General features: G+C 36.4%; 2 protein-coding genes across 2 annotated transcripts; both read right to left on the bottom strand.

The window, feature by feature from the left end:
• Window positions 1-1,653: 1,653 nt before the first annotated feature.
• Window positions 1,654-5,308, bottom strand: LOC145604090 (transcription initiation factor IIB-2-like). Its single transcript, XM_081660037.1, has 7 exons — window positions 4,888-5,308; window positions 4,035-4,059; window positions 3,118-3,247; window positions 2,919-3,043; window positions 2,713-2,801; window positions 2,164-2,240; window positions 1,654-2,064 (listed from the first exon to the last, which is right to left on the bottom strand). The coding sequence occupies exons 1-7, from the start codon at window positions 5,241-5,243 to the stop codon at window positions 1,931-1,933; spliced, it is 936 nt and encodes a 311-aa protein (XP_081516163.1). The 5' UTR covers window positions 5,244-5,308; the 3' UTR covers window positions 1,654-1,930.
• Window positions 5,309-15,199: 9,891 nt separating this feature from the next.
• Window positions 15,200-16,461, bottom strand: LOC145604168 (glucan endo-1,3-beta-glucosidase, basic isoform-like). The gene is made up of 2 exons (XM_081660115.1): window positions 16,401-16,461; window positions 15,200-16,143 (listed from the first exon to the last, which is right to left on the bottom strand). The coding sequence occupies exons 1-2, from the start codon at window positions 16,459-16,461 to the stop codon at window positions 15,200-15,202; spliced, it is 1,005 nt and encodes a 334-aa protein (XP_081516241.1).
• Between the last annotated feature and the right edge of the window lie 25 nt (window positions 16,462-16,486).

The following is a 16,486-nucleotide window of genomic DNA, read 5'->3' as shown; positions in this document are numbered from 1 at the left end:
GCTTCATGTGGCATTGCTTTAGAGAACTTTAAGAAGGGTTATTGTTGCCTCATTTTCCATACCTAATGTGGTGACTTTCTACAAGTATGATTACTTAAACTGATTATTTATTTCTTAGGCTCAGAATTTTTTTCTTTATTGGTGAAGTATTATTTTATTCCCACCTTCTTTGCGTAAAGTGAGTAGCTCTTTGGATTCATCTCCATCACTTGTACAAAGCAAAGGGGGATTTATCCTTTGGGTCCCAATCTTCATCCATATAATATGCTCTTTAACTAGATGAGTCTTTGATCAATATTATGGGATTTGGTCCGATTATGAAATCATACAACCAGTTGTACTTTAATGAAAACGAACACACTTTACTGTACAAGCGGATATAGCTAGCGTGAGCACAACATATATTGACAATTTGACACGTGAAGCCACAAACACTCACCTACAAATTAATGCGCGTTATTGTTCCGGATACTTGGGTGTAGGATATAAATTGCCGTCTTAGTCCAAATTTACTTAAGACTATGAATATGGACCATATTGTATGAGAAAAATGGTAAGTATCAGCTGAGATAAGCTATCTCACCTAAAGAAAGTTCAACTTTTTTGGTGAAAATGAAATGTTACAAGTGTATGAACTAAATTGTAAAGTACTGTGGATGTGAAGGGGAACCTAATGTTGAGATATTATATGATTAACAGTTAGATCACTGATTGATCAATCATCAGCTACGACAAATCCAATGGTGGTAGTCTGGTGGAGCCTTCATCCAACGGTTGTGAGAGCTGATCATTTTGTAGGCCCCACGTAAATTTGGAATCTTGAGCTGATTCAAAGAATCTTATGTCTGACTTTATTATTTCCCAATATTTGTATATAATACTACATTTTTTTTTTTGAGGAAAAATAATACTACATTTATATATCTTGATCTTGATGGTTTATGATTGTGTATGTGCTAGTACTAATAAAGAAATTCTGCTTTCAAATCTGAAAGCTTAAATGTTTTTTAACAATTAAGTATTTTGTATCGTTTTAACTCACCTCTTTTCCTATATTATTAAAATGTTACACTTGAATTTAATGGTAAAAACGTACTTATATTGTTACTTTTAACCTATCTGCACCCTCCCAAATGTCGTTGCTTGATAAGTATGATAAAAGTCACGTAACACTCTATTAAGCATACAAAAATGGATAAATAATATCGACTCATCAATTAATATATTGTAGGGAAATACGAGTAGGATTTAACTCTCGCCTCGACAACTCTTTCTCTCTTCTTAAATAAAAGGAGGAAGTGGATTAGCTATTCTCTTTCTTCTTAATCACACTTCATCTAATATCCTCGGCCTTTTTTAGTCTTACTATTGTAGCATTCCTTTTGTCATTGTTTGTTTGGAGTGATTAAAGCTGAAAATATGAAATTCAATTTAGCAATAGAGACCAAAGTATGAAGCTACTACATATTTTCTGCGTGACTTAAGTTGTTGGTTTACCAAATACGCTGCGACTAGGAGTAACTGTTAAACAGCCTCTCGTTTTTCGTATTAATCTTCCCTTTGAGTTAACAGCCAAAGGGTCATAAAAAATTGGCCCTCAGTTCTCTCTTATTCAATCTTTCTCTTCTATACAATGCGGACAATAACAGAATGGGAAAGGGGTGAATCAATCAGAAGAGAGCAGCATCTGAATTCTGAAAGTAATTCGATACACTATGGTTTGTGATGACTACAGAGTAAACAGCAGAAGAACCGGACATCAGATATTAATTATTATAATACAAATGAACAAGACCTATTAACCTAAACCAGCAACCATCCAGCTAAAAGAGATGATAAGGTCAATTAATCACCTCAAACAAATGGCTTGCTTCTACGCTACCATTAGCTAAAAAGTTCCTACAGTTTGTTCTATAATCCGAAATGGTTCTCAAGGATTGCATAAATTTCTAAGGTCGTCTTCCTTGGCATACCATTTTGGTACAATCTTTGATATATGGGGATAAAGGTCCTTGTAAGCATTCCTTATTGTGCCCTCAGCTACCCCGGTAGCAAGAGATATATCTGTCACATTTCAAAAATTGAATCAGCATTGTTCTTAGCAAATATTGAGGGAGTTAGAGACTTGAGAGGAGGGGGAGGAGAAGAGAGCAGTAAGCTTACCCTTGAGTGGTTTCTTAGCGTCAGATAGTTGGGTAATAATGTAAATGATAGCCGCAGCAATTGAAATCGGGCTCCTCCTGCAGAAAAAGAATTTTAAACCATGAGTTTAACTAATTTTTCACAGGTTGAAATGTTTCTCATAGCTCAAACAGGCAAATTTTATCACACACCAATGCCTATAGCAAATGTGCTCAGGTGTTCTATGGCTCTCTACCTAGCACCTATCTCAACAACTATACGTTACAGAAAAGTGAGTACTCTTTTAGACAAAGGCACGTGTCCAATTGTCAAATTTGCTAATTCTGAGTATTTCCAGATTTTCGGTCAAAAATTAAGTGTCCAACGTCCATATGCTGTGAAGATCCAAGAAGGGTACTTTTGGTAGTAGTCTTAGCAACATAGCTCAACAATATTGGACGTTCAAGATTTCCAAATGAAAGTTATAAGTAATATTCCAAAAATGTATTGCAAAACAATTATTCAAAAAGTTTCTATATTAGCTATTTCAATCAATTCAATGCAGGCAGTTTATGAGGGGCAGAACACTACCTCACATCAAACTCCTCAGATTTCAGTACAGCTTCTTGGGCAGCTTTTACAGTTTGCTTTTCCATGCCTAAATGCGAACAAAAACGCCTCTACAATCATGAAAGCAAGATATTAACAAAAAAAGCACACCTTAGACCAATGATCACAACTAAAGCAGTAAATGCCTAGAAGGCCACAATGTATGAATTATTCTTTCGTAGACAAACCAAGAAATCTCCTGCATGAATTGTTCCCACTGACTGACCCATCTCTCCCTCTAGTTGCTTGACAATAAACTCTTTTGCACGGCCAATCTCCTTCTTTGTAGCATCCTTAGCAACTGAGCATATCTCTGGTGTTTGTGTAGTTAGGACTTAGTTATTGGCAGAACAAATCAGGTGAATAATATTCTTAGACTTATCTTACCTTTTACAGTTCTGGGTTTGTCTTCTTGTCGACAAGCAATATAGAGACAAGCAGCCAAAATTGCTTCTTGATTCCTTCCTCTAAGGGGTTTCTGGTCTTCAACCTTCTTATATATCTCATTAGCTCGATCCTGGAAGATAACGATCAATTCTAAGATATACTTTGCACAAATGAGTTATTGTACATTCAAAACAGAAGAGAATTTGCCAGTTTGACACAAACAAATGATAGAATGGTGACAGAATCAGATATCAGATATGACAAAGTTTTCCAAAACTCAGTAGTCAGGAACTCAGGATATAGATTACTGCAACATGCAACAAAAAGCCTGTATATATACATGCCTCAAAAAGTCAAAATGATGCTAACTTTTCATGTAATCATGATAAATATCCAGTTATTAACTTTCATCCTACCAACTTCATGAAAGATTACTTCCAGCAAAAAAGGCAGATCAAAACATTACAAGCTGTAAGGTTCGCCAAATTGACTTGGGACTTTATTTTTCCTATAAGGATATACTAATAAATTGCTAAATTCATCATGAAAGTGGCTGATACACCCTACTTTCATATTAAGCTTGTTCCTTTAGAAACAAGTGAGCATATTTAGTAACACTAGTAAAGAGCTAAAGCTATGGAAGACAGATCAATATGCCAGGGATGACTCTCCCAAGCAGGCTACCCAAGCCACCTCCGGAATCAGATATAATTGATATTCACTTATCCCTTTCCAGTTTCCTATGTGGCTAGACTAGTAAAAATAACAGAAATCTATGAGGGTAATTAATTAATATGCCACTGATGACATTGATATCAGACAATAACTCATAAGAGTCATAGCATAATGTAATGCAATTACGCAAGCGAATCTAAAATTAAAAACCTAAAGCAGCATAATAGAGCAGTTTAGCTAACCTTGATGGTCGAAACAAGACCCAACCTGCAACAAGAGAGTTGCTGAGTTAGTGATTTCTTGGTCATTCCTAGTTAAATATTGAATGATGCACTTTTAAGTATTTTAACAGGCTTATTGTGTCCAATTCTTTAAGTAAAAAGCTATTACAGTAAATCATAAATTCGTAACACATTAACACCCACTACGCCTGTATCAACTATATACAACACGAACTACCCCATCGATGCAATAGTGAATGTACATAGGATCAACCCCAACAATTTAAGACCCGAGTGACATTTCAAACCATTTGAAAAATGGAAATTTATCCAATTCTACAATATAGACCACAACCAATTTTGTAATTCATATAATCAACCAAAACCCTAAAATCAATCCACTATATATCCAAAAACCTATAGCCACTAAAAATCATTATCCAAAGTAATAAGCAATATGGGCATGACTCGATTCGAAAATCCCTCGAATCACATCCACTAGACCACTACCAAAACCAAACAAGCACACACCCTCTTCTCCAATTGATTCCCAACAAAACTTCTTTTATAAACCATACATACAGAATGTTCCTTAATTCAACCAAACACAATTACACAACCAAAAACCCTAAGAAATTAATCAGCAATTTGCTATAACACAATGGAATCCTCCAATTGTTAATCAATAACCAATTTACACAAACAAAATTATACAACACTACATCTAATCGATAAAATTAAACCCACAAAATTTAATCAATTACCCACAAAAATTAACATCCTACACACATGTAATTCACATAATTCAACACAAATTAATCAAAACCCACCAACAACAAAATCAAAATCCCAAAAAAGATCAAAGCTTTAACACCTGTCCGCCATGGTAGCAATGGACTTAAAAGCTTGAATAAGATTACGATCAGGGTTAGACCCACGAGCCTGCCACCGGCCCAAAGACGAGGTCAGAAAGTCACCGGACGACCCATTGGGCTTAGAGATAACGGTGGAAAGCCCACCGTCGGCAAGTAATGGGTTAGTGGGCCCACCAACTCGAACTGGGTCATTGTCTTGGCCTTCATTAGCAAAGGTGCGCCATTCAGAGGTTTCGTCGATTGAATGGGACTCCAAAACGAGGCCACACTCGACGCAGACGGTGTCGCCTGCGGCGTGGTCGAACACCACTTCGGTGCTCTTCTTGCAGTCTTGGCAATATGAGAAGTCACCCATTATTGGGAATTATCACGATGATTTTTTTTTTTAGGGTTTTTATTTTAATTTATTTTTTGTGTTGGATTGTGTGAAAATTTTTCGAAGTGTGTACCATTGATTAATATTTATAGAGTTTTACAGGACTAGACCTAATTAATTTAGGAAATTTTTTTTAAACGATTAAATTAGGAAATTTAATAAAATAAGGGTACAAAATATATTCTAAATATACTTCAAATATAATACTCTGTACTACGTATTTCTTTAATATCTGTTATTTCCTTTTTGAAGGGTTTGGAAGGATATTCAATTTTCCCTTTTTAAAGATAAGTTTTATTTTTGTGGGTTTTGGATGAGATTATTTATTAGATTGATTGGTTCTTTTTTAAGAGTTAGGTGCTAAACAACTTAAGCTTTTTTTTTTTTGGTTAAAAAAGACAATAAGTGTGTGATTATAATTACTTAATTAGGGTTGGAAAGAGAGTGAGGGATAGTTCAAGTGGTTAGAGTTTCCCTCCCGATTTTAGGTGATCATGGGATCGATTTTCATCACCCGTTCTTGTAGCTCTCTAAATACCATAAAAAATAATTGGGGTTGGAAAGAAAAGATTGATATAACTACATGTATTTAATACTGGTATGAAAGTTGAAGATAAGTTAGCCATTTGTGTTTCTAATGAGATTTTTTTTTAGTGTTTGTCACTTCAACAATCGGTAGATATGTGTATTTGGGTGTAAGTATATCACTATATGTCAATCTACAAAAGGGTTGCAACAAATAAAGCATTGAACATGTAAACTCGAGGAGTACATTCTTCACTCATATTAGATGAACTTTTGTTGAGATATTTTGTTTATAAATTGCAGTAGTGGTCAGCAAATGAGAAAAATAGATATTGATCCCAAATGGAACATAAAATTAGTGGTCTTATCATCTTATATAAAGCTACAAAAGGCGTAATAATTGAAACTTGTGATGTTCAACATTCAACAATATATTGTAATGTTAATATGTTATGATTTCACAGGGTATATTCCATCCATCACAAATCACCTTGAAATAGATCCTAGTACTAATTCCAAGGCATGGATACAAAAATCCAAAAGGCCAAGGCAAGGCAGCATGGCCAACTAAATTAAGGCCATGGTAAAACATATTAGATTTTAAGTCATGATAACAACGAAGGGTGTGCCAAAAGCATATGATATGGTTCTGGCCGCGGTACAGTACACCTAGATACATTATCTTGTCGGATCACTTATATTACCTCCGTTACATATTATTTGCAACAATTAGACATTGTTTCTCTCTACTTTATGTCAAATCGTTGCAGATAATTTGTAACAGAGGTAGTATAACATAATTATACTTTTATGGCATCATTTTTGTTAACTTATGTCATATTATGACATCACATCATTAAAAATTTATTTTCATAATATGACACCATTATAGTCAAATCACATCACTTCAATACATTTATATGACATCATTATAAATAAATATATGATACCACTATAGTCAAGTCACATCACATTATTACACTTGTATTACATCACTATATTTCATAAATTTCAAAATAGAGACAAAACTCATTCTTGATACTTTATGGACATCTATATCGTCTTATGGTTTCAAACCTCCTTATATGACCCTAGCAGTCATCTAAAACATTTAGTTCATCTTTGAAAAAATGTCAAAAATAGATCCGAAATCGTGTATAGCCTTCAATTCTGGACAATTTTTAACTTATTTTGACCCAAAAATAAAAATTGTAGAGATACTTACCATGGACGCTAATACACCCCAGGAGTCTATTTGGGTGGGTGCAACCATCTAATATGCCTTTAAACAATCAATTTACCCGTTCTAAACTTGCACCGATTTCGTGAACTTAAACCTACCACAGACATTTTTGACAACATATAATGGTCATATATGGTTCCAAACGTCATTGTAAGACCCTAAGATGTATCCCCTAGGAACTCCAGACTTTTTGCCACTAGGCCCCGTAACATAAAAAATTCCTTAAAAAACGTGGATAATAACCTTCAATTTCGGAATTTTTTGACCTTTTTTCTCCCGGAAATAAAAATTGCCAAGATGTTTACCATGGTCCCTAATACCTTTTGGGAGTCCAATTGGGTGGGTAACCATCCAAAATGCCTTAAAACGGTCAATTCAACCATTCGAAACTTGTACCGATTTCGTGAACTGAGCCTACCACGGACGTTTTTGACAACATATAATGGTCGTATATAGTTCAAATCGTCTTTGTATGACCCTAAGACATATCTCCTAAGAACTCAACACTTTTCGACACCGATCTTGTTATATCAAAAATTCCTCAAAAAGCGTGGATAATAGCCTTCAATTTCGGAATTTTTTGACCTTTTTTCGTCCGGAAATAAAAATTGACGAGATGTTTACCGTAGTTCCTAATATCCTCTAGGAGTCCTATTAGGTGGGTGGAACCATCCAATATACCTTAAAACGGTCAATTCAGCCGTTCGAAACTTGTACCGATTTCGTGAACTAGAGCTTACCGGGGACATTATTGACAACATATAATGGTCATATATGGTTCCAAACGTCATTGTATGACCCCTGAGACGTATCCCCTAGGAACTCAAGACTTTTTTCCACCGGGCCCCGTAACATCAAAAACTCCTCAAAAAACGTGGATAATAGCTTTCAAGTTTGGAAAATTTTGACCTTTTTTTGCCCGAAAATAAAAATTGACGAGATGTTTACTAATGTGAATCAAGAGGGTAATTCTTTTGAAGAGCCAATTACATTGATTTTACGTCCAATAGGGTTCGAACTTGGAGGAAATAATCAAGAAAAGGTTCAATAGATCAATTGAGAAAGAAGGAAGCTTGATCACCAAGGAAAAATGGATGGTTTTCTATACTTAGTTTTTTCTAGAGTTTTGCTTGCAAGTTTTTACCTTTCACTTGAGAGGGTTTTTCTTGGTTTAAGCACTTAGGATTAAGTTTATTTTCTGTTATTTAGTTACTATAAACTTCCTAAGTATATTAGGGAAGTTTTTAGTTTATTTAGGATTAGTTTTCCTATTCTAATTAGAAGTAGTTTCCTAATCCAATTATGATTGGTTTTCTATTCTAGTTAGGATACTTGGGGGGCAAGGTTAGGGGTTTGTCCTAATCCTTGTAGGGATGGAATTAGCTTATTTTTAGTCTATAAATAAGGGATTTTCATGGCCTTTAGAGTCATAGAAAAATCAGATTAATTCAATACAATTGTTTAGCTTTGTTTAAACACTTTCTTTGCTAGTTTTTAATTCAAGAAGTTGTTTTGATAATTAGAACGTGCAAGTCTTAGTTCTAGGAGTAGTCTAAGATTTGTTCATCAAAGTATCTAGTTCTAGGAGTAGTCTAGATGATTTGATTAGGCATTGAATTAGTTCCAGGAGTGGTCGTTTTCAAGGTCATATCCGGTTACTTTCATTCATTTTTGGTTCGAATTTCTTATCAAGAACAAAGCGTTATTCTAATTGTGTGATTTTAGATCTTTTATTAGGTTAAAGGGCTTTAATACAAATCATTTACCATGGTCCTTAATACCTTTTAGGAGTCCAATTAGGTGGGTGGAACAATCCAATATGCCTTAAAACAGTCAATTCAGTCGTTCGAAACTTGTACCGATTTCGTGAATTGAAGCCTACCACGGACATTTTCGACAACATATAATGGTCATATATGGTTCCAAACGTCATTGTATGACCCGAAAATGTATCCCCTAGGAAATCAAGACTTTTCGCCACCGGGTCCGTAATATAAAAAATTCCACAAAAGCGTGGATAAATAAACGTCAATTTCTGAGTTTTTTGACCTTTTGTCGCTCGGAAATAAAAGTTACCGAGAAGTTTACCATGGTCCCTAATACCCTCTGATAGTCTAATTGGGTGGGTGGAACAATTCAATATGCCTTAAAACAGTCAATTTACCCGTTTGAAACTTATACCGATTTTGTGAACTAGAGCTTATCACGGACATTTTTGACAACTTATAATTGTCGTATATAGTTCCAAACGTCATTGTATGACCCTAAGACGTATCGCCTGGAAACTCAAGACGTTTCGCCATCAGGCCCTCTAACATTAAAAATTCCTCAAAAAGCATGGATAATAGCCTTCAATTTCGGAATTTTTTGACCTTTTTCGCCCGTAAATAAAAATTGCCGAGATGTTTATCATGGTCCCTAATACCCTCTAGGAGTCATTTTAGATAGGTAGAAACATCCAATATGCCTTAAAACGATCAATTTAGCCGTTCGAAACTTGTACCATTTTCGTGAACGGAAGCCTACCATGGTCATTTTGGACAAGATGTAATGGTCATATATGGTTCCAAACGTCATTGTATGACCCTAAGACGTAGCCCCTAGGAACTCAAGACTTTTTCGCCACCGGGCCCTGTAACATCAATAATTCCTCAAAAAGCGTGGATAATAGCCTTCAATTTCGGAATTTTTTGACCCTTTTTCGCCCGGAAATAGTTTTTGTCGAAATATTTACCATGGTCCTTAATACCTTTTGGGAGTCCAATTGGGTAGGTGGAACCCTCCTATATGCCTTAAACTATCAATTTAGCCTTCAAAACTTGTACCGATTTTGTGAACAGAAGCCTACCACGGACATTTTTGACAACAAATAATGTTTATATATGGTTCCAAACGTCATTGTATGACCCTAAGATGTATCTCCTAGGAACTCAAGACTTTTCGCCATCGAACCCCGTAACATAAAAAATTCCTCAAAAAGCGTGGCTAATAGCCTTCAATTTTGGAATTTTCTGACCTTTTTTAGCCCGGAAATAAAAATTGCCGAGATGTTTAACATGGTCCTTTATACCCTTTGGGAGTCCAATTAGGTGGGTGGAACCATCCAATATGCCTTAAAACGGTCAATTTACCCGTTCGTAACTTGTACCAATTTGTGAACTGAAGCCTACCACGGACATTTTCGACAACATATAATGGTCATTTATGGTTCCAAATGTCATTGTATGACCCTAATATTTATCCCCCAAAAACTCAAGACTTTTTACCACCGGGTCCCGTAACATAAAAAATTACTCAAAAAGCGTGGATAATAGCCTTCAATTTTTAAGTTTTTTTACCTTTTTTCGCCCGGAAATAAAAATTGCCGAGATGTTTACCATGGTCCCTAATACCCTCTGGGAGTCCAATTGGGTGGATGGAACCATCCAACATGCCTTTAAACGGTCAATTTACCCATTCGAAACTTTTACCGATTTCGTGAACTGAAGCCTACCACGGACATTTTTGACAAAATATAATGGTCATATATGGTTCCAAACTTTATTGTATGACCCTAAGATGTATCCCCTAGGAACTCAAGACTTTTCGCCATCGGGCCCCGTAACATCAAAAATTTCTCAAAAAGCGTGGATAATAGCCTTCAATTTCGGAATTTTTTGACCTTTTTTCTCCTGGAAATAAAAATTGTCGAGATGTTTACAATGGTCCCTAATACCTTTTGGAAGTTCAATTGGGTAGGTGGAACCCTTCAATATGCCTTAAAACAGTCAATTTTAGCCTTTAGAAACTTGTACCGATTTCGTGAACTGAACCTACCACGGACATTTTTGACAACATGTAATGGTCATATGTAGTTCGAAACGTCTTTGTATGACCCTAAGACGTATCCCCTAGGAACTGGAGACTTTTCGCCACCAGGCCCCGTAACATCAAAAATTTCTAAAATAGCGTGGATAATAATAACTTTCAATTTCGGAATTTTTTGAACTTTTTTTGCCCGGATTGGAAATAAAAATTGCCAGGTTATTTACCATGGTCCCTAATACCCTCTGGGAGTCTAATTGGGTGGGTGGAACCATCCAATATGCCTTAAAACGGTTAATTTACCCGTTGGAAACTTGTACAAATTTTGTGAACTGAAGCCTACCACGGACATTTTTGACAACATATAATGGTCATATATGGTTCAAAACGTCATTGTATGACCCTAAGATGTATCCCCTTGAAAATCGGGACTTTTCTCCACCGGGCCCCGTAACATCAAAAATTCCTCAAAAAGCGTGGATAATAACCTTCAATTTCGGAATTTTTTGAACTTTTTTTGTCCGAAAATATAAATTTTCGAGAAGTTTACCATGGTCCCTAATACCCTCTGGAAGTCCAATTTGGTGGGTGGAACCATTCAATATGCCTTAAAACGGTCAATTTACCTGTTCGAAACTTGTATCGATTTCGTGAACTGAAGCTTACCACGGACATTTTTTACAACATATAATTGTCGTATATAGTTTCAAACGTCATTGTATGACCCTAAGACATATCTTCTATAAACTCAAGACTTTTCGCCACCGGACCCCTGACATAAAAAATTCTTCAAAAAGCGTGGATAATAGTCTTCATATTCGGAATTTTTGACCTTTTTTCACCCGTAAATAAAAATTTCCGAGATGTTTGCCATGGTCCCTAATACCCTCTAGAAGTCCTTTTAGGTGGGTGGAAACATCCAATATGCCTTAAAACGGTCAATTTAGTCGTTCAAAACTTGTACCATTTTCGTGAACTGAAGCCTACCACGGTCATTTTTGACAACATGTAATGGTCATATATGGTTCCAAACGCCATTATATGACCCTAAGACGTATCCCCTAGGAACTCAAGACTTTTTCGCCATCGAGCCCTGTAACATCAAAAATTCCTCAAAAAGTGTGGATAATAGCCTTCAATTTCGGAATTTTTTGACCCTTTTTCGCCCGGAAATAGAAATTGTCGAAATGTTTACCATGGTCCTTAATACCTTTATGGAGTCCAATTGGGTAGGTGGAACCCTCCTATATGCCTTAAAACTGTCAATTTAGCCGTTCAAAACTTGTACCGATTTCGTGAACAGAAGCCTACCACGAACATTTTTGACAACATATAATGTTCATATATGGTTCCAAACGTCATTGTATGACCCTAAGATGTATCTCCTAGGAACTCAAGACTTTTCGCCATTGGTCCCCGTAACATCAAAAATTCCTCAAAAAGTGTGGTTAATAGCCTTCAATTTTGGAATTTTCTGACCTTTTTTAGCCCGAAAATAAAAATTGCCGAGATGTCTACCATGGTCCCTAATACCCTTTGGGAGTCCAATTAGGTGGGTGGTGTAGGAGTTTATAGGTACTACGCAGCGGAAATAATATATATATGAATCATATTCAATAAAGTACCTAATCCAAGGATCACATGCATAACACACAAGACACATAATCATACCTTTGAAGCGTGAATTCCACGAAGCTATTCGACAGGCAAATCAGGGAGAGAATAGAGCCCCAAGTGTTGCTCCTCTACTTAGTCCACGAGATTCGAACGAGCCGTCCACCAATACTAGATTGGTCGAGTGATTGAGGAAAACCGCGATCACCACCTTTTCGGACAACCGACCACCGCACGAACCACTACCACCACGAGACACCACCGGCACCGGGAGGAGGAGAGTGACGTGAGAGAGGGAGTATAAGAGGGTGTTGGGTTTCGTGTTTGCTAATTCGGGTTTGATCTAAATGATCAGTAAAATTCTTACTTGCAAACCTAGGCACCTAGTCTATTTATAATCTCATTATAATTAGACTAGGGCACGAAGCCCAATAGCCTCTTAAAGCCCCATATGGCCGGCCACCTAGAGTGATGAGGCCCATGATGGGCCTCGTCCTCTAATGCTCGATCTAGCCCCTTTGTGTGACCTTATAGGATCCGTCCAATTGGGTTTGGCCTATTTTACTAGTCCAAAGATCGTAAGTACCTCTACCTATGGCAAAACGACGACCCAAATGTCCGGACTTAATTATCTCCATATTTTGATCCAATTATATATCTAGTAATTGCACACGACGAAGACATAACTCTTTCAGGTGGAACCGTCAAATATGCCTTAAAACGGTCAATTTACCCATTCGTAACTTGTACCAATTTGTGAACTGAAGCCTACCACGGACATTTTTGACAACATATAATGGTCATTTATGGTTCCAAATGTCATTGTATGACCCTAATATTTATCCCCTAGGAACTCAAGACTTTTCGCCACCGGGTCCCGTAACATTAAAAATTCCTCAAAAATCGTGGATAATAGCCTTCAATTTTGTGAGTTTTTTTTTACCTTTTTTCGCCCGAAAATAAAAATTGCCTAGATGTTTACCATGGTCCCTAATACCCTCTGGGAGTCCAATTGGGTGGGTGGAACCATCCAACATGCCTTTAAACGGTCGATTTACCCGTTCGAAACTTTTACCGATTTCGTGAAGTGAAGCCTACCACGGATATTTTTGACAAAATATAATGGTCATATATGGTTCCAAACGTTATTGTATGACCCTATGATGTATCCCCTAGGAACTCAAGACTTTTCGCCACCGGGCCCCGTAACATCAAATATTCCTCAAAAAGCATGGATAATAGCTTTCAATTTCGGAAATATTTTATCTTTTTTCGCCCGGAAATATAAATTGTCGAGATGTTTACCATGGTCCCTAATACCCTCTGGGAGTCTAATTGGGCGGGTGGAACCATCCAATATGCCATAAAACTTCCACCCGCCCAATTGGACTCCCAGAGGGTATTAGGGACCATGGTAAACATCTCCGCAATTTTTAATTTCGGGCGAAAACGGTCAAAAATTCCCAAAATTGAAGGCTATGTGATAGCCAAATATGAAGGATATAATACACAAAATCAGACATTCTATGATATTTCAAGGATTCGGTGTCGAAAACTCACATGATGCTAGGGGATGCATCCTTGGGTTATATAATGTTGTTTGGAAGCATATTAGACCACTAGTTGATCTCATAAAAGTTTATAGGGGCATTGAGTTAATGAAGGAGACATGTACGTTAAATAAAAAAAAAAAAATTTGACATTTTAAAGGCAAAGTGTACGGTTCCAACCATCTAAATGCCTTCCTAGAGTGTCATGGGATCAGGAGAAGAAAAAACAACATAGGGAGTACCTTTCTATGTCGTCTCTTTAATTTGTTTCATAATTCCAATGACTCAATTTTGTTTAATTATTTTTTTTACGGTAAGATATATGGGGAGCCCCCTCCTATCATAAAAAAGGGAACGACTCAATTTTATATGTTAATAGATAAGACGATCGAGATTTGTTCTCATACAAGGTGTTTTCATCACCTCAAATCCTTTGAATAACCAACAAACCACAAAATAAATATTTTTTCATAAAGTAAAACAAAATAAAATCAAGAGCTTCATTGAGGGTTAAACTTGTGGAGATTGAAAATCGTAGGCAGAGAGATCGATATAGAGGACGGTATATAGTTGTCGTGGTCGGTTTTTGATCCAAAAACAACGAACGTGTTTCGGCCATGAAAACGGTGAATTGCCCTTATTCATATTTATTTTGGACCACTATCCTATTTTCTATATGAATAGATATATCACGTATGTCATATTACGGTCTACGAGAAATATTTTAGACGATTAGAATTATATTCCAAAAAAATACGTAGTAAATTATATTTCAACTTAGGCCTTGCCTGGATAGATGGTAATGGTGAAAAATTTGTGGAACTTGATCGAGGCAAGAGTGCAAGACCAACTCAAGGCAACAAGGCCAAGGTAAGATAACGTGTCACAACAAGAGATTTTTTTATTATTTTAGTCCCATGAATGGGTCTGTTTCAAATGTATTTCGTAGAATTATTTCGGAGTTTTATTATAGTCATCATGTAATATGTGGTAGTCAAATGATAGAAGAAATTATTTTTTTTCACTAATTTGGCATTTAGCCATTTAACAATCCAATTTATAGTAATGTGTTGTCATGAACTATAATAATTGAGCCTAAAACTTCTTTATTAAATATTGAAATACATGATAAATATGTTCAACAATAGCAATTATTAAAACAGTGAATCTAAATTCTTAACGCATTACGAAGATGTTAATCATTTAAAATTAAGTTGGCCATATTTAGGAACCTTAGTAGGGCTAAACAGACCAAAATGACGCTCAGTTATAGCGCCGGGTTTCTTATCTTCATCAAACATTGCAAACAAATAAGTCTCAATTGCTTGCCCTGGTTTTAAAGGAGTCCCTTGTTTCACATGATTAATCAAGTTCCTATAATAAGTCCCGGCATTGTTCACTGTGGCCGCGACTCCCCCGGCTGATGGCCATCCGGTTTCAGACACCACAATCGCCGTGTTAGGTGCACCCACCTTTGCTAGAGCTGCATATATTGAATCCACCATTGCATCAAACAAGTTTTGGTAGTTTTTGCCGTTATTTGGATCGTTCACCACAGTCCCCGGGGACAAAAATAATGCGTAGTTGAGACTAATATCATGTTGATTACTAATATAAGCAAAGTACGTGTAAGTGTTAACTAACAAAGGTGAATTGTTACTAGTTATAAATTTGACTATTGGGGTAATGTACGATGTGTAATTAAATTGTCCGTTTGAAGGTGGATACGTGTTCATCATAATTTCCGTACTAACGGATGTAGAAACTTTAATGGCTCGTAAGTTGTTTGATATCAATGCGTTGTGAACATTTCTCATAGCGGGTAAGACTGATGAGGCGAATTTATGGGAAGGGTTAACTTCCTTCCCTACAACAATATATTTGATTGATGATGCAAAGGGCACGACGTTGGTCTTGACCCAATGCATCGCTGCTGAGGGATAACGTGCTAGAAGCCGAAGGTTTTCAATAGGGACGTCTAGCACGAGTTTAATGCCCGAGCCTTGTAGGGCTTGGAGAGCTGCTATATCTGGACTATAGAGTCTCATTGCTCCTATGCCATTTGATTTGTAGAGGCTCACAACATCTTTCTCACTTGGTAAGTTGTCTCCAATCATTCCATAACATACACCAATTTGTGCCTCTACATTATGAAATCGTCATTAAAAATTAGTACAAAAGCAAATGTCATTTAGAGCATCTCCAATTGAGAAGATATAAGATCAAATGATCATGTAACAAACTTTCTCGTTCAATCTTAAACTATCAAAGCTCTATTAAAATGTATTAAATATCATGCAAAAACTAACTCTTCCTAATAAAAACGTGTACATATATAACATCAAACAACAGTTAATATGAAAGGAGCAAAGAGATCGAGATTTGGCAAGAAACATATACCTGTAAAATGCAGGCTAACCGATAAGAATGTCACAATGAACAGAGTGATGGCAACAGCCATTGGAGGCCTAGTTTGCTAGGGGTAT

This window comes from Chenopodium album, chromosome 22, assembly GCF_948465745.1.
Source record: "Chenopodium album chromosome 22, dcCheAlbu1.1, whole genome shotgun sequence".
NCBI classification, from domain to species: domain Eukaryota; kingdom Viridiplantae; phylum Streptophyta; class Magnoliopsida; order Caryophyllales; family Amaranthaceae; genus Chenopodium; species Chenopodium album.
The sequence above is the reverse complement of the archived record's forward strand: the minus strand, read 5'-3'. Positions and strand labels throughout refer to the sequence as shown.